Source organism: Salmo salar, chromosome 23 (genome assembly GCF_965601325.2).
Source record: "Salmo salar chromosome 23, fSalSal1, whole genome shotgun sequence".
Classification (NCBI taxonomy): domain Eukaryota; kingdom Metazoa; phylum Chordata; class Actinopteri; order Salmoniformes; family Salmonidae; genus Salmo; species Salmo salar.
Genome location: NC_138313.1, coordinates 10216333 through 10241878, shown reverse-complemented (window position 1 = coordinate 10241878; position 25546 = coordinate 10216333). Strand labels below are relative to the sequence as shown.

The window sequence follows — 25546 nt, the reverse complement described above, 5'->3', positions numbered from 1 at the left end:
CATACCTCTGCTGTTGTGAGGGGTGGTGTATAGAGAGCGGCTCCAGTCACTCCAGGTCCCAGAGCTGTTGATATGCATACAGCGGACCTGCACGTTGTACACGCTACATACGTCTGGTTCAGGGACCTCAGCCCACGACTCTGCCTGAGTAGCCAGGACCTGCAGTACACATCCCAATTAAAAATCACATGTTAAATCACATATCCCATGATAATGGAAACATTTTCCCCTCAGGGACATTAAAGTCTATTCTATCCTATCCGAAAATATATTTTCCAGTGATTGAACTTAGATATCCGGCATAAACAGCTACATATTTATCCATCAACTCCCCCCAATTTTTTTTTTAGGGAAATAGAGGTCTTAATAGATATGAATGTTATGTGACCCGAGCAAGCGAAGGAGCATTTTAAATGGCAGGAAGATTTCCAAAATACTCTTGTGCTCAGCAAAAGTGGGCACATTTTCTAAAGAAAAAAGTTTTAATCAGGTAGGCCTATTCCTTTTCATATCCTTTTGGGCAATGATGCCACCCCCAGATTAGAGACAGACTAATTTATGCCAACCAGCTGAGGCTCAAGCTGCATCCAGAATGGTACCCTATTCCCTACATGAGGGCATGGAGGGTCCATACACTGCAAAACGTGAAATGTAAGCAAGCCTAAATATCTTATATTGAGTGATATTTTACTTTAAAAAAATTATCTTACCAAGCTAAATTATCTAATGTCATTGGCAGATCATTTATTATTTTAACCTAAAAAATGCATAATGCAAAAATGTATATTTGTCAAGATATTTTACCTTAAAAGGTCCAATGCAATTTAGCTCAATATCAAATAAATGTGTTTTTATTTCAATATCAAATCATTTCTGGGTAACAATGAAGTACCTTACTGTGATTTGTTTTCAATTAAAACACTTAGCTAGGTCTGGGAGTGGTCTGGGTGGGGGGGACAACTGAAAACTAGCTGTTATTGGCATATATTTACACTTAGCTTAGATTTCACTTTTTGCATTGTAGGGCTCTGGTAAAAAAGTGTGCGAAGGGAATAGGGTGCCATTTCAGACACAGCTTCAGTCTCTGTGTGGTTGCCCCCTATTTACCTGCCAGTCTGCCACCACATGTCAGAGTGTACCACTACCAGTAAATGCCATGTCCTTTAGGGCAATAATGCCACTGTCAGATCAGAGATAGGAGATACAGTAGATAACAAATAGACTAATTTAGTCCGACCAACTGATGCTCATGATGCCAGGCGATTGCACCCATTGCTCCCTCCCTGCCACTCTGGATAAGCTCAAGGCTGCATCTGAAATGGCACCCTCCCTATTCCCTACATAGCGCACTACTTTTGACCAGAGCCCTATGGCCAGAGTCTTACGTACCTGCCAGAATGGATGGGTCCTGCCAGTTGAGAGGGCATAGCGAACCTGGTACTGCATATCGTAGAGGGGCAGTTCTGGGGGCACCCACGCCAGCCTCAGGACCCCACTTGGCATGCTCACTGCCTCAAGGCCCGAGGGAGGGTGGGGCTTCACTGGAGGGGGAGATGAGATGGAAAGGACAGTCATTATCTTGCATGGTCAAGCAGACTGACCACTATACATGTTTTTTTTTTAAGTACTTATTATTATTATTATTATTATTGACACACTGATGCTGTAGGTTCCTAAAAGCCACAACAGGTAAGAACATAAATGTAAGAAGACCAGAACATCTAAGGATGGCGCCCTACTGTATGGTTGCGTCTTGTGAACTCCGACCCAACTTTTCTATTTTGTGATTCTTTTGGCGTTTAATCGTAACTTTTTTTGCACTAAATGTATCCGCTACAATTTCTGATGATCGACAAGAACTAACCTCAATTCCTGATTCAGACTTTGACTCATCTACCCTGGGCATTTTGTGCTCCGACCAAATTTCAGGCTACCCAAGATGAAACCCTGGCAAATAAGAGGCCGGAGAGAGGGTGTCCTGGTGAGACTAAGGATTAGGGAAAAGCGGCCACCACTTCCCTCCATTCTATTGGCAAACAGTCACTTGATAATAAGATGGATGACCTTCGATCGCAGATTTGCTACCAACGGGACTCACATAACTGCAAAATTCTCAGTTGTTCTGAAACATGGCTTTCGGACAAGATACCCGCCATGGCTATCCAACTCGATGGATTCTCCATTCACTGAGTGGACAGGACATTGGATTCAGGGAAATCCAGACGGGGAGAGGTATGTCTCTTCATCAACAACAAATGGTGTGCAGACTCTACCGCAGTTGAAGTCTCGACCTATTGTTCACCGATCATGGAATACCTGATGGTCAAATACCAACCCTTCTACCTCCCGAGAGAGTTTTAATCTGATATCATGACTGCTGTATATATCCCACCTCAGGACAACAACAAGCTGGCACTTGACGAACTGTACAAGGTAAGGGAAGACCTCCATGAAATGGACAAAAATGAATGGCAACTTATTGGCATTGGGCGAACTATATACACAATCGCAAATACCACTCAAATGGACAGCAGTTCATCAAAACCAAATTGCAAGTGGAACATGGCAAATGCCAAGTGTCAAACCCCAAAAATCCCAAAGATGGCGAGCGTGTTCCACCGTAGATTTCCATATGGCAAATTGTCACTAAGTCAGGTCCCAAGGGTGAAATTTTGAAAATCTAAAAAATAAATCTACATTTTAAAACCTAAAAATGTGATTTTGGAACGTTTTCGATTTAAAAAAATAATAATTGTCAATTATACATATGTAATAACCGTATGGACATACATTTGTCTTATTTTATTGAGTTTGTCCATAAGGCCTATATTTTGTCCATTTGCAATATATGATCATAGGAAGTCGGCTTCCAAACCCAAAAGTCAGTGAACCATGTCCAAATGGCATAAGAGATGTCCAAATGGCATTTATACTGACCAAATGATATATATCACTATGTTAAGCCCTGAATCAACCTATAAGGTCTATTTGTCATGTTTGATCATAGGAAGTCATAGGAAGTAAGAATTTCTCGTTGATGTAGGTTTCAGTCTGTCCATTTGGTGATGGAAAATCCCCCATTAAATACATTGGAAATGGACAAATGTAAACTATCCATTTGCAATGTCTTATAATGGGCATTTACCATCACAAATTGGACATGGTCTAATATACTGCAGAAATGCCCAATTTAATGGCTCGTTGAACTCGGGATAGACGAGCAGTGATAATGGTTCCTCTCCATTGTTCATTGGTGCAGTGAGAGAGAAGTGGGACTCTCGTTTTTTTTAAAGATTTTTGGAAAACGTCCAAAATGACCTCTATTGGATGGGCCCGGGTGCGGGGTGCTCCCTACCCGGCATGGACCCCTTGCACCCCCCTAAAGGCATTAAAAACCTTCTTTTTTTAAAATTGCAACCCGTTCAGATTACCAGGTGCACGGCTGTCCATTTGCAATGTCTTACAATGGGCATTCGGAGCCCGAGCAGCATCCTTAGTGCTGAAAATGTACTTTTTCCAAACATTGCTACGGGGTCCCTGAAAGAGCTATCGGACAGAAGCTTTTGGGTCTGTCTCTATGGGCTGAGGCGGTTTCAATGCACATAGTCTTGTGATTCTGGGACTTTTCTAAATGTCATCATTTTCACAATGTTCAAAATGAATGGAAGTCATTGCAAATGGACGAAGCTGTTCCTCGGCCTGAGAATCTTCTAGAGCCACCTAACTCACAGTGCACTATCGACTTAAGCTCTAGAACATATAATGTTTCAGAGCTCTAGGTTTGATAGTTCCAATGCAGGTAACTATTGCAGGCTCTGTGTGTCTGTAAGCCTCACACTGTGTCACTCCCCATTGACTGTGTGTGAGTTCCCGAAAATCACAGAAATCACATAGAGCTCCGAAACCTGCCTTAACGGATTCGTCTGAACACGCCGCAACTGGATCTATAACGTTTTTGAAATTTCTTTAACCATCACCAAACGGACATTGAACGATTTCTCGTAAATTACGATTTATAATGGCTGGTTCTTTTTTTCCTTACACCGCAGGTTTGTGTACTTTGACGTGAAGCGGACAAATTTGCGGTGTATTACCGTTTTTGACCTTTAATCCCAGAAAATGGGCCTTAACTCAAAAAGCGCTGAGGCCTCGAAGGCCATCTTGTTTCTGGGCTAAAAGTCTATTTGGCCAAACCTGTGCTCACTGAGTTTCGTCCTCTAAGTATTTTCCGTTTAGGAGAAACGGCCATGTCCGTTTTGGTGATGTTTTGTCCATTTGCAATAAGCAGCCAGTCACCATCTGGTGGAATTTTCCGGTACAGCGGAAAAATGTCCAAAATGTTTACATTTTATAAAACGGAAACCGAATGTCCGAGAGACTTTATTTGATGACTTCCCGGAAGACCAGGCCCTGGGGCTCGACCTGAGGCCGTAGGCCTATTTTATTAAACCCCACGGACGTCTAGTAAGGGACCGTACATTTGCAATATGGAAATCCTCATATGGGAAATGCCACTCGCATCCCTTATGTAGGCTATAAACAAGTAGGAAACCATGCACTAAGACACGTGATGTCCAACTTCTATCAACACGTCTTCGCCACTAGGGGCGATAAAGTCCTAGACCACTGTTACTCAATCCACAAGCATGCATACAAGGTCCTCCCTCGTCCCCCCTTCAGCAAATCAGATCATGACTCTATATTTCTGCTTCCCCACAGGCCCCAGAGGACTAGATGATCTTGCTCTCTGACGTGAGTAAGGCTTTTAATCTGGTCAACGCTCGCAGGCCTCAGGCCGGACGGTATTCAAGCTTGGCACAATGGGATTGAACATCTCCTTCTGCAACTGGATCCTGACGGGCCGACCCAAGGTGGTGAGAGTAGGCAACAACACGTCCGCCACACTGACCCTCAACACGGGGAGCCCCCCAGTGGTGTGTGCTTTGCTCCGTCCTGTACTCCTTGTTTACCCACAACTGTATGGCCACGCACGACTCAAACTCCATCATCAAGTTTGCTGACAACACGACGGTGGTAGGCTTGATCACCAACGGCGATGAAACAGCCTACAGGGGGAAGGTCACAGACCTGGCAGTGTGGTGCCAGGACAACAACCTCTTCCTCAACGTCAGCAAGACCAAGGATCTGACCGTGGACCACAGGAAACAGGGGGGTGCACACTCTCATCCACATCAATGGGGCCGCAGTGGAGAGGGTCAAGTTCCTCTGTGTCCACATCACTGCTGACTTGATTGATTTTATTTGCCAGCTAAAAAAACATACTCACAGTACATACTTTTTAAAAACAACACATGGATATCACAAAAAAGTCAGACTTATTTCCATTTTGGTCCCTACTTAACATGGTACTCTCACAGCAGCACAATCATGAAGGATGCTGAAACGATTTGGCATGGCCCCTCAGATCCTCAGGAACTTTTACAGCTGTACCATCGAGAGCAGATTTCTTCAACCTTTATCATACTTCTTGTGTGTTATTTCATTATATTTTCTATTATTATCTATATTATTACCATCACTGCATTGTTGGGAAAGAGCTCTCAAGGTAAAAATGTCACTGTACTGTTTTACACCTGTTGCATCCTGTGCACGTGGCGAATAAACTTGAAACTTGGAATTCCTATACTGCACATGTCCTAACTCACCGTGGTCCATAGGTGTGATGTAGACAGGATGTGACCTCGTGCCATTGTCTGTCTTGGCCTCCATCCATAGCTTGTAGCATGAAGTCACTCTGATTGGCTGCAGAGTGCAGCTCTTCACTTCTCTAGATCTGCTGGATACACACACCGCCTGCCTGACCACACCCACTGCCCCGCCCACCTCCTCCTCCGCCTCCTCCATGACGTCGCAGGATAGGTCGGCCACCCTGGAGAATATAAACACACACACACACACGTTCATTTTACAATCCTTTTGGGGACCAAACAATTGATTCCCATTCAAAATCCTATTTTCCTAACCCCTAACCATAACCCTTACCTAACCTTAAGCTAACCTTAACCCCAAACAGAGGATTTGAGCAGAGTAGAGCGAGGACCGGATAACATTTTTTTGGGGAGTGTCGGCCTTCTCTCCCCCTCCAATTTCGCTCTGGTACCACTCAGCTCTGGCCTGCATTTTTCATTCCTTTCATCATTGTTCTTTTAATTAGGCTGTTTTATTTAGTTAGCCTACCCCACCACTAATGTGCAGAGATGTTGATATGAGTCGATCAAGAAATAGGTCACACAGCCTGTGTAATTGATGGCACCAATTAGCCCATGCAGCAGCACCGGAGACGTGTTGATTCTATATAGGCTATCGTAAAAAAAAAAAGGAGTCTAAGTTTGTAACAGTGCTTAAGTTGACTATCAACTGTGAGCGCAACAGAGCCACTTACAACTGAAGTATCTGATCATCAATAGATTAGAGAAAAAGCCATTTGTTTTGTAACACAGCGGCCGCATATCATCGTGTAGGTCTTTGTTAAATAGCCTACTTCAAAATCAAATGGTACATAGTCACAATAAAAGACGGGGTGTTGGTTAAATTATCTTTTGAAAAAAGAAAAAAAAAAAATGGAGCTATTTTTGGAGTGGCATTTTTTTCCTGTGAGCGTTTTCCTTTTTCCTGTGAGTGATTCTTAGCAGAGTGGGGGAAAGGATGTTGAGCGCTGGCGCTGTAACCCTAACTCCCTAATCCTAAACCTAATTCTAACTCTAATTCTAAAATAGCCTTTTTCCTTGTGGGGACCAGCAAAATGTCCCCAACACTCCGAATGTTCATTGTTTTACTATCCTTGTGAGGACTTCTGGTCCCCACGAGGATAGTAACACACACACACACACACACAAAGAATTTCAGGGTGAAAACGCCGTATCTCCTTATGGGTATGTTTGCCTTATGATGCCATAGCTCTCTGTTATGCAACAAGTCTAAACTTCCGTTCACTGCCTTAGTTTTGAAATCGTGGCAATTTACTAATAATTACACACAGTCATTTGAGTTTTGCTTGAGGAGTCTAAATCCATTCTGTATTGTTCTACGATCTTGAACCAGTTCCGTCCCGTATTTCTTAGGAATACAACACAGAGACACCAAGCAGAGACACTGAAAAGGTGTCAATATTGCACAGCAGTCAAAAGTAATGTCCTGCTGTATTCCATGCTGGGCTTGTATTTCAAAGACTCTGATTGATTGGACTCATAAGATAACCAATGGTCACTATAACTATACAGTACAAGTGTATGTGTAGGTTTTACTAGTGTATGTACAAGTATACGTGTAGGTTTAACTGGTGTATGTACAAGTATACGTGTAGGTTTTACTAGTGTATGTACAAGTATATGTGTAGGTTTTACTGGTGTATGCACAAGTATACAAGAGTATGTACAAGTATACAAGTGTATGTGTAGGTTTTACTGGTGTATGTACATGTATACAAGTGTATGTGTAGGTTTTTCTGGTGTATATACACGTATACAGGTGTTTGTGTAGGTTTTACTGGTGTATGTACAAGTATACAAGTGTATGTGTAGGTTTTACTAGTGTATGTACAAGTATACACATGTATGTGTAGGTTTTACTGGTGTATGTACAATTATACAGCTATATTTTTAGGTTTTACTGGTGTATGTACACGTATACAGGTGTTTGTGTAGGTGGTCTAATGCTGTAAGTAAAAGTAGTATTGACCTGGACAGGAAGTTGATTTTAGTTTGGATGTTGTTCCACCTACAGGTCATGCTGTCCAGATCCCCATTGGTTACACAGCTGATATCTATGACCGGATCTGAAACACAGACACAAATAGAAGAGTGAAAACCTTACCCTGACATTAATATGAACCTTGAGCTTGAAACCTGACCACAGCCCATTGACAGACAGAAAGGGGTCATAACAAACACATGAATATGGACTGGGTCTTTTACCAAATAGGGCTATCTTCTGTATACCACCCCTACCTTGTCACAACACAACTGATTGGCTCAAATGCATTAAGAAGGAAAGACAATCCACAAATTAACTTTAACAAGGAACACCTGCATTCCAGGTGTCTACCTCATGAAGCTGGTTGAGAGAATGCCAAGAGTGTATAAAGCTGTCATCACGGCAAAGGGTGGCAGGAAGTATATCTATATATATATATATATACTGTATATTACTGTTGATCCCTTAATCCCATGACCCATCCTTTTCCTGAAGTCTAAGCCTAACCATTCTCCAATCCAAACCCTACAGGACTTAATCTACCCATCCATCCATCCATCCATCCATCCATCCATCCATCCATCCATACCAGCTCACCTTTAATGTATATCGTTGCATAGCGGTAGTTACAGCTATACTTCTCCCCTGAAGGCTGGCAGCAACGCAGGATGTCGTACAGTCTCTGCTCAGACGGTTGAACCGTTATCTTACTGACACGGTCGTTGACAGCAGTGTACTGGCTCTGTGGAAGGCGGTCAAGGTTCAGAAACCAGACTGCCGTGCTGGCGTTCACCCTGCGGTCGTTGAACACGCAGTACACATTCACACTGTCTCCAAGGCTGGCCACCACTCTCTCAGGGAGATATGTCACATCTGAAGCCAAGCAAAGGGAATTCAGTCAGAGACGCAAGATCACCTGACTGACAGTTGAAGTATTTTTCTGCGAGAGCATCGTGATTGATTTGATACCCTGACTGAGTTGTCTAAATTTGGAGTTGTTACACCCCCCACCCACCCACCCACCCACCCCCCTCTCTCTCTCTCTCTCTCTTGGTATGAGGGCCCGACGTCCACAGGTGGGGGTTGTGCTTACAGCCCAACACCGTGCAGGACATTTGGCATTTGCCAGAGAACACCAAGTTTGGCAAATTCGCCACTGGCGCCCTGTGCCAGTGTATATGTATATATATATATATATATATATATATATATATATACACACACACCTTCTTTACATAAGTATTCAGACTCTTTGCTATGAGACTCGAAATTACGCTCAGGTGCATCCTGTTTCCATTGATCATCCTTGAGATGTTTATGCAACTTGATTGGAGTCCACCTGTGGTAAATTCAATTGATTGGACATGATTTGGAAAGGCACACACCTGTCTATATAAGGTCACACAGTTGACAGTGCATGTCAGAGCAAAAACTAAGCCATGACGTAAAAGGAGTTGTCCGTAGAGCTCCGAGACAGGATTGTGTCGAGCACAGATCTGGGGAAGGGTACCAAAACATTTCTGCAGCATTGAAGGTCCCCAAGAACATAGTGGCCTCCATCATTCTTAAATGGAAGAAGTTTGGAACCACCAAGACTCTTCCTAGAGCTGGCTGCCTGGCCAAACTGAGAAATCAGGGGAGAAGGGCCTCGGTCAGGGAGGTGACCAAGAACCCGATGGTCACCCTGACAGAGCTCCAGAGTTCCTCTGTGGAGATGGGAGAACCTTCCAGAAGGACAACCATCTCTGCAGCACTCCACCAATCAGGCCCTTATGGTAGAGTGGCCAGATGGAAGCAACTCCTCATTAAAAGCACATGACAGCCCACTTGGAGTTTGCCAAAAGGCACCTAAAGGACTCTGACCATGGGAAACAAGTTTATCTGGTCTGATGAAACCAAGATTGAACTCTTTGGCCTGAATGCCAAGCATCACGTCTGGAGGAAACCTGGCACCAAACCTGCTGTGGGGATGTTTTTCAGAGGCATGAACTAGTCAGGATCGAGGGAAAGATGAACAGAGCAAAGTACAGAGAGATCCTTGATGAAAACCTGCTCCAGAGTGTTCAGGACCTCAGACTGGGGCGAAGGTTCACTTTCCAACAGGACAAAAACCCTAAGCACACAGCCAAGACGACGTAGGAATGGCTTCGGGACAAGTCTCTGAATGTCCTTGAGTAGCCCAGCCAGAGCCCAGACTTGAACCCAAACAAACATCTCTAGAAAGACCTGAAAATACCTGTTCAGCGATGCTCCCCATCCAACCTGACAGAGCTTGAGAGGATCTGCAGAGAAGAATGGGAGAAACTCCCCAAATAGAGGTGTGCCAAGCTTGTAACATCATATCCAAGAAGACTCGAGGCTGTAATTGCTGCCAAAGGTGCTTAAACAAAGTACTGAGTAAAGAGTACATATGTAAATGTGATATTTCAGTTGTTTATTATTTTTAAATTTGCATAAATGTCTAAAAACCTGTTTTTTGCTTTGTCATTATGGGGTATTGTGTGGAAATTGATGAGGGGAAAAAACAATTTTATACATTTTAGATTAAGGCTGTAACGTACAAAATGTGGAAAAAGTCAAGGGGTCTGAATACTTTCCGAATGCACTGTACATGTCTCAATTGTCTCAAGGCTTAAAAATCCTTCTTTAACCTGTCTACCCCACCTTCATCTACACTGATTGAAGTGGATTTAAGAAGTGAAATCAATGGGATCATAGCTTTCACCTGGATTCACCTGGTCAGTCTATGTCATGGAAAGAGCTCTTAATGTTTTGTAAACTCAGTGTACAGGGAGCACCATTACCACGTTGATGTGCAGGGGTACAAGGTAATTGAGGTAGCTATGTACATATACGTAGGTAGGGCTAAAGTGACTAAGCAACAGGATAGGTAATAGACAGTAGCAGCAGCGGGTAGCCATTTGATAGCTATTTAGTCTTGTTTAGCAGTCTTCTGGCTTGGGGGTAGAGCGAGAGAGACAGAGAGAGAGAGAGGAGAGAGAGAGGAGAGAAAGAGAGATTAACTACACTAAAATGCAAATCAGCCCTTTGACGAATAACTAAATAATGTCCCCTTCATATTCATTAACTAATATTATCTTAATATAATCCATCTGGCTCCCTCATCTCCACCCTGCTCTATTCTGATCCTGTCCTCATATTTGACATTGCATGTGGTAACATCACAGTTCAAACATCCAGCGTGTCCAAACCAAATCTGTTTGCTTAGTAACCCAGTGTATATTTAAATATAACCTTTATTTAACTAGGCAAGTCATTTAAGAACAAATTCTTATTTACAATGACGGCCTACCCCGGCCAAACCCTCCCCTAACCCGGATGACGCTGGGCCAATTGTGCACCGCCCTATGGGACTCCCGATCACGGCCGGGATCGAAACCAGGTCTGTAGTGAAGCCTCTAGCACTGCGATACAGTGCCTTAGACAGCTGCGCCTTAGACCAGTCCCCCTATATTGAGTACATGGAAATGCAATGCATATCTATGAATCATCCATCGTCACTAACAGTACAGTACGCAGCAGGTACAGACCTATCCCAGTCTCAATACTATAATAGCTAGGTGTGTTTGTGCCCACACAATCTGTCAACCACAGATGATTTATTACCTCATTAAAAGTCTCCTCTTAAAGTGTGCTAGGGAAAAAGCGTATTATTTTGTTTCAATCATGGGTGAACAGCCACTGACCCTTGAGATAACCTCTGACCTCTAACCTTTCAACTCTGCTTCCTACATAACATAAGCAGACGAGCAAGTTTAATTGGTTTGTTTTGGTGTTCAGGTTTTTGCACCCTATCTCCCCTTAGAGATAATAGAGGTCAGTAGTTGAATCACACACACCGCACTACACCACACCACACACACACACAGGACAATTGATGAGACATTTGTCCTCCACGACTCTCTCTAAAACAAATGCCACTGTATCACTAGAATAACAAAACTTTGACGGACAAAGAAGCTAATTCTGTTGTTTTAGTTCCCACAGGACATCAATTGAACGTCTATTCCACATCGGTTCAACGTAATTTTATTGACATGGCGTGGAAACAACGTTGATTCAATCGGTGTGTGCCCAGTGGGTTTACTGGAACAAATAGCACCCTATTCCATATAAAGTGCATTACTTTTGATCAAAAGTAATGCACTATGTACGGAATAGGTCCCCTTTTGAGAAGCACATTGTTAGTTTACTGGAATAACTAGCAACTAGCTACCATCTAGAGCTGTGACACAAGTGCTGATGCCTTTGTGCCAGAGTAACTCGCCTGCAGACTCTCCCACTCCTACTGCGTCAATTTCAGAAACATTCAATCAGGCTTCTATAGGTGAACGGGAGCAATAGAGGGAGGAAAATAGACTTGAGTGCAGGTAGTAGCTGTCCATTGAAAACAACCTCTTTCATACGCCTACATGTCATGCTCAATACTAAACCCGTGACGAAAGACAGTGGGAAAGCCAACCCTAGATGTACACCGCCTACAGCCCAGTTAGATGATCTGGAACTTAGAAAAACTTGTTTCTGCTTGCTATTAACCCCTTTCTAAGTTACTGTAGATGTTTTGTTAACCTTTTCACATGTGAGTTCCAAATATCTCTAACGGTCACCCCCAGCGTGAGTTGTTTTATGCACGTGATGTCAGAATGCACTCACTGTTCCAAAATGTGATTGTTTACGCAACAGGACAGTTAACACGCTCTGATTGATAATTATCTAGAAGCTATGTTCCAACTCGTCAATTTAAAATAATTTTTTACATGTTTTATTTTCTAACAGTGTGAATTGAGGTGTATTCCACCTCCTCATTAATTCACATAGAAGTCGCCCATTTCAGTGTTGCGCACAATTTATGTTTGAGGCTTTACTGAACCGGACAAACTCTCTTCAAGTAGAGCCCACTGCACTTCACCAATGTTTCCGCAGATCAAGTATGCAGACTTTTGCGCAGGCTTGCACGAATTGGAACATTCTCTGTCTGGCGCTCGCATTGCTTTCCTTCTTGTTTTCCTTACAAATAATAAACTTTGGACATGTGTGCGTTCCTATCAAAGTAAGTGCCTTATTTTCTGTATTGTGTTGTCGTTTCTACTGTACCATACTGTGTGTATGTATATTTTGTATGTGTTGAGCATAATGTATTTACAGTTCTATTCACATGTTTTCAAGTACTGGTGACAAGTAATGCATTCCAATTATTGCATAGATTGTAATGGACACCTATGACATGTGTAAAATATTTTTTGGAAGATTTTACTGATTACAATGAGCTAATGCTAAGCTATTTGCCAGCTACGTGTGGCGCCATGTTTGTTGATATTATACAATGCATTCTGGATGTCACGTAAACATCTGTCAGACCAAAGATGTTATAATGAGGTGAAAGGGAAACTTCCGGAGGTGAATGAAGGGAAGTGAATGATCGTAGACGACACACCCCCTTCAACATGCATACTGCAAACAGACCAAACTCATCTTGTCTCCTCTTATTATCTTTGGGTGACGCAAAAAAACAAACATGGCGGCACGCACAAACTACCCATTGTCGGATAACTTTCGATTTCAAGAAAGTGTTTTACTCAATTATTTCGATCAATGGTGAGCTCACCTGTGATGTGATGAATTGTAAATAGTAATTGCGATTAGCTTATTCATATTGTGGTTTCTGACAGCTGAGAGTTATCTAAATATGACAGCTTGTGTTATGTCAATCTTTCCTCAGTTAGCACTAGGACTAATTTAGCATACATTTTCCGGTTTGGATGATTGTGAATGCTGTCGCTACTTCTGTGAATGTCTGAACATTGCATCCCCAAAATAAACTGGTCACATTCAGGACATAACTTTGTAAGGACTGTGTTTGTGCAAAACGTTTCTGTGAAAAAACAGAGTGGCCAGCCTAAAAGCTGACTGTTGCGTCAATCGAAACTGCACGTTCTAAATAAGCTTTCTAATCACACCGGTTTGAGCGTATGCTGCAAGGACCACTGTAGAATAATCACCCCCTTTGTTGATACATGTGAAAAGGTTAAGGCAAACAGTAAAGCTAAGCATATGTGTACATTGCTGTACAGCCAGATGTCTTACTGTGTAGTATACTGTATGTGAAGGGAATATATCTGAATATCTGTATGTTTATTGTATGTAAGTAGAGCATGTCAGAGGTGTTACTCTGCAGGTAGATGTGAGTGGAGTATGAGTGGAGTATGGCAGCAGGTAGCCTAGCGGTTAAGAGCGTTAGGCCAATAACTGAAAGGTTGCTGGTTTGATTCCCGGGCCGACTAAGTGAAACATCTGTCGATGTGCCCTTGAACTAGGCACTTAACCCTAATTTCTCCTGTAAGTAGCTATGGATAAGAGCGTCTGATAAATGACTCAAATGTACAATTATAAGTTAACTCTATGTTTAGGGTGTTTCTGTGCAGGCAGAGGTCTCACCTTCCAGGTAGATGTGGTGTGGCTGGCTCCAGTCACTCCACAGGTGGGGCAGAGCAGGGTGGTGAGAGTGGATCTGTACAATGTAGGTCAGACCTGCCCTCAATCCAGTCAGAGACACCCACTGGTCTCCAGTCACCTCCACATGCTGAGCAAGAGGAACAGTGGAGAGAAACAAGATGTTACTCTACCTGCAAATGCAAAATTTGACACAAATACACAATGCCATTGTGATGACTAAGAATATGACTAATAAAATATGAGTGGTCTTAAGACTCTCACTTAACGTGTTTGCTCTTGTTCTCTAATAAATGATGTTTGTCTGCATTTGTTCTAAGACCTGTACTTAAATATTGTGTTTGCTCTGAGGCCAGTGTGTTCTTACCTTCCAGTTGGGGTTAGAGGTGTTGTGGGAGGTAATGTATCGGACCTCATAGCTCAGTGGGACAGGGCTGGCATGGGGCTGTGGGTTGCTCCAGCTCAGAACCAACTCTCCCTCTGCGGTCTGGGTGTGTGCTAGGTTCACTGGCGGGCTTGGTTTATCTGTATAACACACACACCACAAGCAATACAAACTAGATAAATAATCATTTGTGATTGTTAGCCAGAGCATCATCACCATCCTCCAAACTATGTAACATCATCATCATCATAATGCCATCCAATATGCCTACACAATGTTCTCTCTAACTGTTTTCATCACTGAGCAAATTTCTGGTCTGCTGAGCGCAAACTTGAACATTGTGAAAAGTCTGTGCAACTTCCGGTGCGTGTTTACTGTGAATACTGTACCAGCTTTTAGTTAGTCTGTACCAGCTTTTAGTTAGTTTTAACAGTGGTCAGGTAGTGCTACCCTCTGCCTATTGGCTACTTAGCTTGTTCAAGCCTCTCTCAAAATACAACACTGCCCCTTTAAGACAAAAAAAATCTCTTTACCTTACTCAGCACTCAGCTTTTCAAAGATGTCTAGAAAGGCACACGTTTTGTGCTTTTGTAGGAAGCAATCACTCCCCCATTGCAGACTACAAATGATCTATAACTGGGCTAATAACCAACTAACTAGAAAAGGACATGAACAAATGTACAAATGTGCACACGTTGCTACATGTAGCTTTCATTTTGATCTCAAAACAAGCGCTACTACTCACGACCGCTGATAATGTAAACATAGTCCAGTTCAAAGTGAATGGCACAGATCCATATATGCCAATGGTCTATTTGCATATAGGCCTACTGTAGTTCTTATTGGTTATGGCGCATAGGTCTGTGTAGAGTCCTGCATGTCAATGCAATAGAATCCTACTCCGATGCATTCTGCCAGCAACAAAATCTCTTGTATAGTTAGTTTTGCATAATAAGTCTTGCATAGTTAATTTTTTTTCTCAGTATGTTGTGTTGGAAGTGGCTAATATTGCATTGATTCGATCACAATTCCCACAGCAAAGGGAAATGTTGATAGTGTTAACAAATGGGGAAAACTCCAGAAAGTTTAGTGAAGTTCAATCTCGTGCCTCTGAGCACTCTGATATTTCTTCTGCGTGGCAATCCCAGGGAGCTGCACGCCCGCACACACGTGCAGCTAAGAGGGAACATTGCTCCTACAATGATCAAATATCTCTATAATGCAGAGTCAACAATGGCCTCAGGCACATACAGTAATGTAACAGCCATTGGAGACAAATTGATTGTCCCTGATAACTGTACTGGTTATAGACTCACAGAGGCTTCATACTGGGCAGCCAGATAACAAAATCAGCAGAAACATACAGTGCCAGTATTCAGACCCCTTGACTTTTTCCACATTTTGTTACATTACAGCCTTATTCTAAAATGGATGAAAAAAAAATCTACACACAATACCCTATAATGATGAAGTGAAAATACATAAGCATTCAGACCCTTTGCTATGAGACTCGAAATGGAGCTCAGGTGCATCCTGTTTCTATTGATCATCCTTGAGATGTTTCTACAACTTGATTGGAGTCCACCTGTGGTAAATTCAATTGATTGGACATGATTTAAATAAAGGTTAAATAATTTTTTTTTTAAATAAAGTCATGAGGTTGAAGGAATTGTCCGTAGAGCTCCGATACAGGATTGTGTCGAGGCACAGATCTGGGGAAGGGTAACCAAAAAAATCTGCAGCATTGAAGGCCAGAGGAAGCCAAAACGCACAAGACAGCCAAGCGTCACGTCTAGAGGAAACCAGCCCTACGGTGAAGCATGGTGGTGGCAGCCTCATGGTGGGGGATGTTTTTCAGTGGCTGGGACTGGGAGGCTAATCAAGATTGAGGCAAAGATGAACAGAGTAAAGTACAGATATATCCTTGATGAAAACCTGCTCCAGAGGGCTCAGGACCTCAGACTGGGGCGAAGGTTCACCTTCCAACAGGACAACAACCCTAAGCACACAGCAAAGTGCGTAAAAATCGTCTGTTCTCGGTTGCAACACTCACTAACAAATTCAAAATTGCCTCTGGGAGCGACGTCAGCACAAGAACTGGTTGTCGGGAGCTTCATGAAATGGGTTTTCATGGCCAAGCAGCCGCACATGAGCCTAATATAACCATGCGCAATGCCAAGAGTTGGCTGGAGTGGTGTAAAGCTTGACGCCATTAGACACTGGAGCAGTGGAAAGGCATTCTCTGGAGTGAACAATCACGCTTCACCATCTGGCAGTCCAATGGACGAATCTGGGTTTGGCAGATGTCAGGAGAACGCTACCTGCCCGAATGCGTAGTGCCAACTGTAATGTTTGGTGGAGGAGGAATAATGGTCTGGGGCTGTTTTTCATGGTTCGGGCTAGCCCCTTTGTTCCAGTGAAGGGAAATCTTAACGTTACACTATACAATGACATTCTAGATGATTCTGTGCTTCAAACTTTGTGACAACAGTTTGGGGAAGGCCCTTTCCTGTTTCAGCATGACAATGCCCCTGTGCATAAAGCGAGGTCCATACAAAAATGGTTTGTCCTGCACAGAGCCCTGACCTCAACACCATCAAACACCTTTGGGATGAATTGGAATGCCGACTACGACTGTGAGCCAGGACTAATCGCCCAACATCAGTGCCCAACCTAACTAATGGCTGAATGGAAGCAAGTCCCCGCAGCAATGTTCCAACATCTAGTGGAAAGTCTTCCCAGAAGAGTGGAGGCGTTATAGCAGCAAAGGGGGGACCAACTCCATATTAATGCACATGATTTTGGAATGAGATGTTCGACGAGCAGGTGTCCACATACTTTTGGTCATATAGAATAAGTTATTTTGAAAGACATGGCTAATAACAGGATGCGAGCTGCAATAAAAAGCACAGTTCCACTAACCAGATGATGATTATTTGAAACTTGCTGAAAAGGGAGACGCTAACAAATCAGCAACAACATCCTCTTCGATAACACCTGATGCACCCACTGCAAACTGGCCTAAAACAAAATCTAGCTAGCTAGACCGTGGGAAAACTACTGCTCGCTATTGCACAGTGACCTGTCAGCCTTCGAGAAGGCAGAAGTTTCCATACGTTTTTGTAAAAACGGTCCCACCCATTACAAGCCAATGTGATTGGTTGATTCCACTGTTACTCCAAAATGTTGCACTAATACAGTTGAATGACACATGCCTTCTATCAAGCTTCTGAAGGCCTAGCCAATGGCTGACTTAGCTAGCTAGATTTATCTCCCCAGAGAAGACCAAAGAAAATATCCTAATTGGATTAAATCAGATTAAATCAAAACATAATTGAAGATAAAAATAAAATGATTATTATTATTTGTATTATTTTATAAATCCTTAGCCTTTCTCTGAAAGCGTAGAAGGCCCTCACTGTTCCCCACTGTGTTTGGCTTAGTAAACATTTGTAGAGTGACTATTTGCCCTCAGAAAGCATTTTTCCCCCCATTTTGAATGCCTAAAGAATCCATACGTTCTTCTGAAATATGAACACAGAAATACTGGACATTTTGAACTCTTATTATGGTGACAATTTGACAAAATTACAGTAACTGTTTTGAATTGGATTCGGTCTTGACTCAGTCTCGTACCTCTCGTCCTCCTCCCGGTCTCAGTCTTGACTCAGTCTCACCCACCCTCCGGTCTTGGTCTTGACTCGGACCTGATTCGTTCCGGTCTTGGTCTTGAATCAGTCTCGCTTTAGGTGGTCTCTAACACAACACTGTCTTCCTGGTATTTAAACAGCATTTAAATTGACAATTAAACATATTTCTCTGCCTGGTATTTAAACGGCATTGTTAATTTGAGTTGCTTGTGTTTACTCCCAGTGTTTGACTTGACACAGGCGTTGTTTGTAGCCCATCGAACGAAATGGAAATGAGACATGTCATCGTTGTGAGACGCGTTGATAATGATTGGCAGGGGGGATAATTGAGTAATATAATGACAATGTCACCGCCTAGCCGACAGAAAGAGAGAATGGTTTAATTAGCATTATCTTTTTCTATTTTCTGTTTTTTTTATGTGTTTCATTATAAAATAAATTTGCACTCTCAGACATTCATGTCTCAAAAAACAGGCTGTGAATGTGAAATAACTTTTTACTGTAGATTACGGAATGAATGTCAATTACCTTCAAGTTGGTTGGACACTAAGGGGACTATTCAGAATTGAGATACAGAGCGTTCGGAAAGTATTCAGACCCCTTGACTTTTTTCTGGTGAAACTGGAGGGCGCGCAATTCAAATAAATAATCATACAAATTATGGATAGTAAACATTTAGGTACATACAAGTGTCTTATATCGGTTAAAAGCTTAAATTCTTGTTAATCAAACTGCACTGTCCGATTTACAGCCTGCTTTCCATGTGATTATTTGAGGACAGCATCCATGTGATTATTTGAGGACAGCACCCCACATCAAAAAATCATATATTCACAAAAAGCGATTAAATATTCACTTACTTTTTGAAAATCTTCCTTTTATTTGTCATCCAAAGGGTCCCAGCTATAACATGTAGTGTTGTTTTGTTAGATAAAATCCTTCATATCCCACCAGCTGGCTGGTGTGTTTACGGACATATTCAATCAATCCCTAGCCCAGTCTGCTGTTCCCACATGCTTCAAAAGGGCCACCATTGTTCCTGTTCCCAAGAAGGTAAGATAACTGAGCTAAACGACTATCGCCCCGTAGCACTCACTTCCATCATCATGAAGTGCTTTGAGAGACTAGGCAAGGATCATATCACCTCCACCCTACCTGACACCCTAGACCCACTCCAATAGGTCCACAGATGACGCAATCGCAACCACACTGCACACTGTCCTAACCCATCTGGACAAGAGGAATACTGATGTAAGAATGCTGTTTATCGATTACAGCTCAGCATTTAACACCATAGTACCCTCCAAACTCGTCATTAAGCTCGAGACCCTGGGTCTCGACCCCGCCCTGTGCAACTGGGTCCTGAACTTTGACGGGCCGCAGCCAGGTGGTGAGGGTGGGAAACAACATCTCCACCCCGCTGATCCTCAACACTGGGGCCCCACAAAGGTGCGTTCTCAGCCCTCTCCTGTACTCCCTGTTCACCCATGACTGCGTGGCCATGCACGCCTCCAACTCAATCATCAAGTTTGCAGACGACACTACAGTGGTAGGCTTGATTACCAACAACAACGAGACGGCCTACAGGGAGGTGGTGAGGGCCCTCGGAGTGTGGTGTCAGGAAAATAACCTCACACTCAACGTCAATAAAACAAAGGAGATGATCGTGGACTTCAGGAAACAGCAGAGGGAGCAGCCCCCTATCCACATCGACGGGACAGTAGAGGAAAAGGTGGAAAGTTAAGTTCCTCGGCGTACACATCACGGACAAACTGAAATGGTCCACCCACACAGACAGCGTGGTGAAGAAGGCGCAACAGCGCCTCTTCAACCTCAGGAGGCTGAAGGAATTTGGCTTGTCACCAAAAACACTCAAAGTTTTACAGATGCACAATTGAGAGCATCCTGTCAGGCTGTATCACCGCCTGGTACGGCAACTGCTCCGCCCACAACTGTAAGGCTCTCCAGAGGGTAGTGAGGTCTGCACAACGCATCACCGGAGGCAAACTACCTGCCCTACAGGACACCTACACCACCCGATGTCACAGGAAGGCCAAAACGATCAAGGACAACAACCACCCGAACCACTGCCTGTTCACCCCACTATCATCCAGAAGGCGAGGTCAGTACAGGTGCATCAAGTCAACAAGTCAAAATACGTTTCTATTTAATCCTCAGATACCCTAAAATGTAAATAAACTATAATATTTCATACAGAAGGAAGTATGTTCAATAGGAAAATGATATTAGCAGGTGCGTTTCCTCTTCATCGCGTGAGCGTACATGGATTTCCAAGTCTGTGTTCCTGTAGTAAAACTCATTATTCTTACTCATTTTGGAAGAAACAAGCCTGAAACCTCGAAGAAAGACAACTGACACCCAGTGGAAGCCATAGGAATTGTATACTGGGAGCTAGATTTAATTATTTCCCTATACGTTCCATTAGAAGAGCACGGCCTCAAAAAAAATAATTTCTGGTTGTTTTTTCTTTGGATTTTCTCCAACCATATCTACTGTGTTATAGTCTCCTACATTATTTTAACATTTCTACAAACTTCAAAGTGTCTTCTTCCCAATGGTACCTATTATATGCATATCCTGGCCCTAGGGCCTGAGCAACAGGCAGTTTTCTTTTGGGCACGTCAGTCAGGCGGAAATTGAGAAAAAAGGACCCTAGCCCTAACTGCCCTTAACTAACAATTCAGTTTTAAGACAAATACAAAAAAAGGAATAAAAGTAACAAATAATTAAAGAGCAATAATCAAATAACAATCGTGAGGCTAAATACTGGGGGTACTGGTACAGAGTCAATGTACGGGGGCACCGGTTAGTCGAGGTAATATGTAAGGGAGTTGCAGCATTGTAAAAGAGGGGGCGGGGCAATGCAAATAGTCTGGGTAGCCATTTGATTAGATGTTCAGGTGTCTTATGGCTTGGGGTAGAAACTGTTTAAAAGCTTCTTGGACCTGGACTTGGCACTCTGGTTCCGCTTGCCTTGTGGTAGCAGAGAGAACAGTATATGACTAGGGTGGCTGGAGTCTGACAATTTTTAGGGCCTTCCTCTGACACCACCTGGTATAGAGGCCCTGGATGGCAGGAAGCTTGGCCCCCAGTGATGTACTGGGCTGTACACACTACCTTCTGTAGTGCCTTGCGGTCGGAGGCCGAGCAGATGCCATACCAGGCGGTGATGCAACCCGTCAGGATGCTCTTGATGGTGCAGCTGTAGAACCTTTAGAGGATCTGAGGACCCATGCCAAATCTTTTCAGTCTCCTGAGGGGGAAATAGGTTTTGTCGTGCCCTCTTCACGACTGTCTTGGTGTGTTTGGACCACATTAGTTTGTTGGTGATGTGGACGCCAAGGAACTTGAAGCTCTCAACATGCTCCACTACAGCCCCGTAGATGAGAATGGGGGCGTGCTCGGTCCTCCTTTTCCTGTAGTTCACAATCATCTCCTTTGTCTTGACCACGTTGAGGGATAAGTTGTTGTCCTTGCACCACACGGTGAGGTCTCTGACCTCCTCCCTATAGGATGTCTCGTCGTTGTTGGTGATCAGGCCTACCACTGTTGTGTCATCGGCAAACTTAATGATGGTGTTGGAGTCGTGCCTGGCCGTGCAGTCATGAGTGAAAAGGGAGTCCAAGAGGGGACTGAGCACATACCCCTGAGGGGCCCCCGTGTTGAGGATCAGTGTGACGGATGTGTTGTTACCTACCCTTACCACCTGGGGGCGGCCCGTCAGGATGTCCAGGATCCAGTTGCAGAGGGAGGTGTTTAGTCTCAGGGTCCTAAGCTTAGTGATGAGCTTTGAGGGCACTATGGTGTTGAACTCTGAGCTGTAGTAAATGAAAAACATTCTCACGTAGGTGTTCCTTTTCTCCAGGTGTGAAAGGGCAGTGTGGAGTGCAATAGAGATTGCATCGTCTGTGGATCTGTTGGGGCTGTATGCAAATTGGAGTGGGTCTAGTGTTTCTGGGATGATGGTGTTGATGTGAGCCATGACCAGCCTTTCAAAGCACTTCATGTGCTACGGGTCAGAAGTCATTTAGGCAGGGTACCTTAGTGTTCTTGGGTACAGGGACTATGGTGGTCTGCTTGAAACTAGAGGTTGACCGATTAATCGGCATGGCCGATTAATTAGGGCCGGTTTCAAGTTATCATAACAAACGGTAATCAGTCTTTTTGGATGCCGATTATGGCCGATTACATTGCAATCCATGAGGAAACTGCGTGACAGGCTAACCACCTGTTATGCGAGTGCAGCGTCAAAAGGACCTTGTGGCTTTAATGAGCCAAGGTAAGTTCCTAGCTAACATTAAACTTATCTTATAAAAAAACAAACAATCTTCACATAATCACTAGTTAACTACACATGGTTGATGATATTACTAGGTTAACTAGCTTGTACTGCGTTGCATATAATCAATGCGGTGCCTGTTAATTTATCATCTAATCACAGCCTACTTCAACTTCGCCAAACAGGTGATGATTTAACAGTAGCGCATTTGCGAAAAAAGCACATTCATTGCACAAATGTACCTAACCATAAACATCAATGCCTTTCTTAAAATCAATACACAGAAGTATATTTTTTTAAACCTGCATATTTTGTTAAAATAAATGCATGTTAGCAGGCAATATTAACTAGGGAAATTGTGTCACTTCTCTTGCGTTCAGTGCAAGCAGAGTCAGGGTATATGCAACAGTTTGGGCCGCCTGGCTCGTTGCGAACTGTGTTTCTTCCTAACAAAGACCGTAATTAATTTGAAATAATTTTACATAATTATGACATAACATTGAAGGTTGTGCAATGTAACAGAAATATTTAGACTTAGGGTTGCCACCCGTTCGACAAAATACGGAATGGTTCCGTATTTCACTGAAAGAATAAACGTTTTGTTTTTCGAAATTATAGTTTCCAGATTTAACCATATTAATGACCAAAGGCTAGTATTTCTGTGTGTTTATTATAATTAAGTCTATGATTTGATATTTCATAGAGCAGTCTGACTGTGCGGTGGTAGGCAGCAGCAGCAGGCTCGTAAGCATTCATTCAAACAGCACTTTACTGCATTTGCGAGCAGCTCTTAGCAACGCTTGAAAAACAGCGCTGTTTATGACTTCAAGCCTATCAACTCCCGAGATTAGGCTGGCAATACTAAAATGCCTATGAGAACATCCAATAGTCAAAGGTATATGAAATACAAATGTTAGAGAGAAATAGTCAAAGCGTCATAATTCCAATAATAACTTAAACCTAAAACTTCTTAACTGGGAATACTGGAGAACTGGGAATATTGAACCACCAGCTTTCATATGTTCTCATGTTCTGAGCAAAGAACTTAAACTTCGCTTTTTTACACGGCACATATTCCACTTTTACTTTGTGTTTTTGAATTATTTAAACCAAATTGAACATGTTTCATAATTTATTTTAGACTAAATAGATTTTATTTATGTATTATATTAAGTTAAAATAAAAGGTTTCATTGTTCATTCAGTATTGTTGCAATTGCCATTATTACAAATATATAAAAAGATTGGCCGATTAATCGTATCGGCTTTTTTTGGTCCTCCAATAAATCAGTATCGGTATCGGCGTTGAGAAATCATAATCGGTCGACCTCTACTTGAAACATGTTGGTATTACAGACTCAGACAGGGAGAGGTTGAACATGTCAGTGAAGACACCTGCCAGTTGGTCGGCGCGTGCTCGGAGTACACGTCCTGGTAATCCGTCTGGCCTTGCGGCCTTGTGAATGTTGACCTGTTTAAAGGTCTTACTCACATCGGTTGCGGAAAGCGTGATCACACAGTCGTCCGGAACAGCTGATGCTCTCATGCATGTTTCAGTGTTATTTGCCTTGAAGCAAGCATAAAAGTAATTTAGCTTGCTTGGTAGGCTTGTGTCACTGGGCAGCTCTCGGCTGTGCTTCCCTTTGTAGTCTGTAATAGTTTGCAAGCCCTGCCACATCCGACGAGCGTCGGAACCGGTGTAGTACGATTTGATCTTAGTCTTGTATTGATGCTTTGCCTGTTTGATGGTTAGTCGTAGGGCATAGCGGGATTTCTTTTAAGCTTCCGGGTTAGAGTCCTGCTCCTTGAAAGTGGCAGCTCTACCCTTTAGCTCAGTGCGAATGTTGCCTGTAATCCATGGCTTCTGGTTGAGGTATGTAAGTACAGTCACTGTGGGAACGATGACATCATTGCACTTATTGATGAAGCCAGTGACTGATGTGGTGTACTCCTCAATGCTATCGGAAGAATCCCGAAACATATTCCAGTCTGTGCTAGCAAAACAGTCCTGTAGCTTAGCATCTTCTTCATCTGACCACTTTTTTATTGACCGAGTCACTTGTGCTTCCTACTTTAATTTTTGCAGAAATCAGGATTATGGTCAGATTTGCCAAATGGAGGGCGAGGAAGAACTTTGCATGCGTCTCTGTGTGTGGAATAAAAGTGGTCTAGAGTTTTTTCCCTCTGGTTGCACATTTAACATGCTGGTAGAAATTAGGTAAAACAGATTTAGGTTTCCCTGCATTAAAGTCCCCAGCCACTACGAGCGTCGTATCTGGATGCCAGCATTGGTTTGTAGTGGTAAATATACAGCTACAAGGAATATAGATGAAAACTCTCTAGGTGGATAGTGTGCTCTACAACTTATAATGAGATACTCTACCTCAGGTGAGCAAAACCTCGAGACTTCCTTAGATATCGTGCACCAGCTGTTGTTTTAAAATATACATAGACCGCCACCCCTTGTCTTACCAGAGGCTGCTGTTCTATCCTGCCAATACAGTGTATAACCGTATCGGCAGCCATGACTCGTTGAAACTTAAGATATTACAGTTTTTAATGTCTTTTTCAGGGTCAACCAAAGATAATAGGAGACAAGATGAGTTTGGCCTTTTTTCAGTATGCATGTTGAAGGGGGTGTGTCATCTACCATCATTCACTTCTCTAAATTCACTTCCGGAAGTTTACTCCGAAAGATGAGTGAACCATCCCTCACCTCATTTGTTATAATATCTTTGGTCTGACAGACATTTACGTGACACCCAGAATGCATTGTATAATGTCAACACACACAGCTGGCAAATAGCTTAGCATTAGCTCATCATAATCAGTACAACCTTCAAAAAAGTATTTTACACACATCATACGTGTCCATTACAATAAAAAAAATCTGAATAAATGTGAACAAAACAGTAAATACATTATGCTCCATACATACATACAGTATGCTAAAGTAGAAACAACAACACGATATACAGAAAATAAGGAACTTACTTTGATTGGAACGCACACATGTCCTAAGTTATTA

At 42.9% G+C, this 25546-nt stretch overlaps 1 protein-coding gene across 2 annotated transcripts in view; it reads right to left on the bottom strand.

Moving 5' to 3' along the window:
- lepr2 (leptin receptor 2) overlaps positions 1-25546 on the bottom strand; it is a 63611-nt gene that overhangs the window by 9866 nt on the left and 28199 nt on the right. For both annotated transcript variants that reach the window (XM_014168839.3, NM_001328151.1), the window contains 7 exon segments: positions 14552-14709; positions 14170-14314; positions 8311-8586; positions 7699-7795; positions 5667-5890; positions 1390-1541; positions 6-159 (listed from right to left, as the gene is read on the bottom strand). In XM_014168839.3, coding sequence (XP_014024314.3) covers positions 6-159; positions 1390-1541; positions 5667-5890; positions 7699-7795; positions 8311-8586; positions 14170-14314; positions 14552-14709 — 1206 coding nt within the window.